At 39.6% G+C, this 2,126-nt stretch overlaps 1 protein-coding gene across 1 annotated transcript; it reads right to left on the bottom strand.

The window, feature by feature from the left end:
- Positions 1-368: 368 nt before the first annotated feature.
- On the bottom strand, positions 369-1,898 carry LOC121809711 (peroxidase 25-like). Its single transcript, XM_042210479.1, has 4 exons — positions 1,677-1,898; positions 1,421-1,600; positions 1,136-1,298; positions 369-850 (listed from the first exon to the last, which is right to left on the bottom strand). Exons 1-4 carry the CDS (start codon positions 1,881-1,883, stop codon positions 429-431), a joined length of 972 nt encoding a protein of 323 aa, XP_042066413.1. The 5' UTR covers positions 1,884-1,898; the 3' UTR covers positions 369-428.
- Between the last annotated feature and the right edge of the window lie 228 nt (positions 1,899-2,126).

The following is a 2,126-nucleotide window of genomic DNA, read 5'->3' on the forward strand; positions in this document are numbered from 1 at the left end:
AAAGCTTCAACTCATCATTAAGAACTTAAGTAGAAAAAGAATGATTTGGTTAAAATTAAGGTCCTCCTCTCCTTACTTGGTCGCCTATATATATATAAGTCAACGCAAAATTAATAAGTTGAGACTATCTTAATTTTAGTTGCGTCTCCTTAACCGTGTTCCATTCCTAAATAAATCATTTGAGTATTTATTAACACCTCCATCTTTTGAAAATGAAAACTTTAAAATCGACTACGAGTTAATGAATCGGTACAATATGTGTTCCATCTTCAAATTTAAACGGGCCAAATGACTAATGCATTTACAAGTTAATTAATCGGCACAATATGTAGTATTCAATTGTATGAGTCGAACTAATAGAAGGTTAATTAATTAGAAAAATATAACTAATCATTAATAGATGATGGAAATGAATGTAGATGATCGAGTCAATTGAAGTTGGAACATATCTTTCTAATCTCCCCTTGAGCACCAGTCTTGACATCGATGGTGCTCATTTTGATCATAGCTTTTGGGAACTCAAAATTGAACCTAACACCAAGCAAACCTCTCACATTCCCCGCATAATTCTCCACCACTCGTCGCGTGGACGCGTCGCCCCACAGCCTCTGGTCCGACTCCAGAATGCCATAGCCATCTCGAACGTTTTTGAAGAAACTGACATCAAATTTCAGCTCGCTGTCTTTGTCAAGACCCACTCTCTGCGAGCCATCGCCGGCTTTTGGGCAGAGCGTTTGCAACGGCTGCAGGAACGCTTGGGTTATGCTCGGATCCGCACTCCCCGTTACAGTGAAGTTGTAGAGTCGATATCGAAAGAACAGACAGTCCGTTTGCCCTATCGTATGTGCTCCTGCATACATGTATGTGATATGAATAATATGATCGCTACAAAAAACTTATCATTTTCGGCCACAAAAATTGATACCCAAAATTTTTTAAAATAACCATATTTTAGGACGCAAAAGCGTCCCTAAATTGAGGGCAAATTATCTTAATTTTTTGCTTTTTTATGACTCTTTTATTTGTGTCCACTAACAATAAGAACACTTTATGAAGCATTGGTGGTATAATTTGACACACAAATTAACGTCATTAATAGAGGAAAAATGATGTTTTCAAAATTAAGTATGTTTACCAACTAGTGTGACAAGATCATGGTCATCTAGGCCTTTGGCTGCAAACTTCTGCCTCTGGACAGCAACAGAGTCCGCAGGGCCGGGCAAGTTGGAGGCATCGGACGACAAAGAAACGCGGCCGTCTCTTCTCCCAGTCGGCACTCCCCAGCTTGGGCCACCACTCTCAAAAAAATAATGTAACAAAGTGGTAAGTAATTAACAATATATTGTATTTTCATAAGATAAAGATAAAAACATAGTAGTACTACTAGTACTACTTATTTATGATGTGTGAAAATGCTTACTAAATCGACCGCGTCGCGAGCAGCCAGTGCGAGGATATCAGCGCAGGAGACGACGCCAGGGCATGCGGCCTCAAGCTGAGACTTGGCACCATCAATCACTTGGAAGCCTCTCAGCCCCAGATTAGGAAACGCTTTTCTCTCTGATGAAGGCGAATCGATCAGAACCGACGCGTCGCAACCCTGAAATGTACGATAAATCAACCCTTTACTACATATTAGAATCAAAATAGCATTGTTATGAATTTGGTATAATTACTTGAACAAAACAATCATGAAAATGGAGGCGAAGCAAGGCAGCAGCAAGAGTGGGGTCTTTGTCCAAGTACTTCTCCACGGTGGACCGCACGATCGACTCGGATTTTGGGCACGATGAAGAGTAGAAGCCGGTCTTTAAATCGCCCTCGCCATACATTACCACCACCGTCGTCATCGCCACCATCAAAACTAAGTGTAGACACTCCATTTTTTTTTAAGATTCACTACAACTTTGTGCTCATATATTTATATGCATGAGTGTGTGTTGTTGTTGTTGTGTCCTCAATTATTGATCGATCGATTTTGAACTAGTGGAGTTTAGACGTGTGAAGCATGAGAATTTTATATTTGGATTTGTTGCATTTGCATGATTTTCATTAGTGGAGTGATTTCATTTAGGTGTATAGTTTCTTGATTTGTCTGTAAATACTACACTACTTGTGTAAAATAT

Source organism: Salvia splendens, chromosome 6 (assembly GCF_004379255.2).
Source record: "Salvia splendens isolate huo1 chromosome 6, SspV2, whole genome shotgun sequence".
NCBI classification, from domain to species: Eukaryota; Viridiplantae; Streptophyta; class Magnoliopsida; order Lamiales; family Lamiaceae; genus Salvia; species Salvia splendens.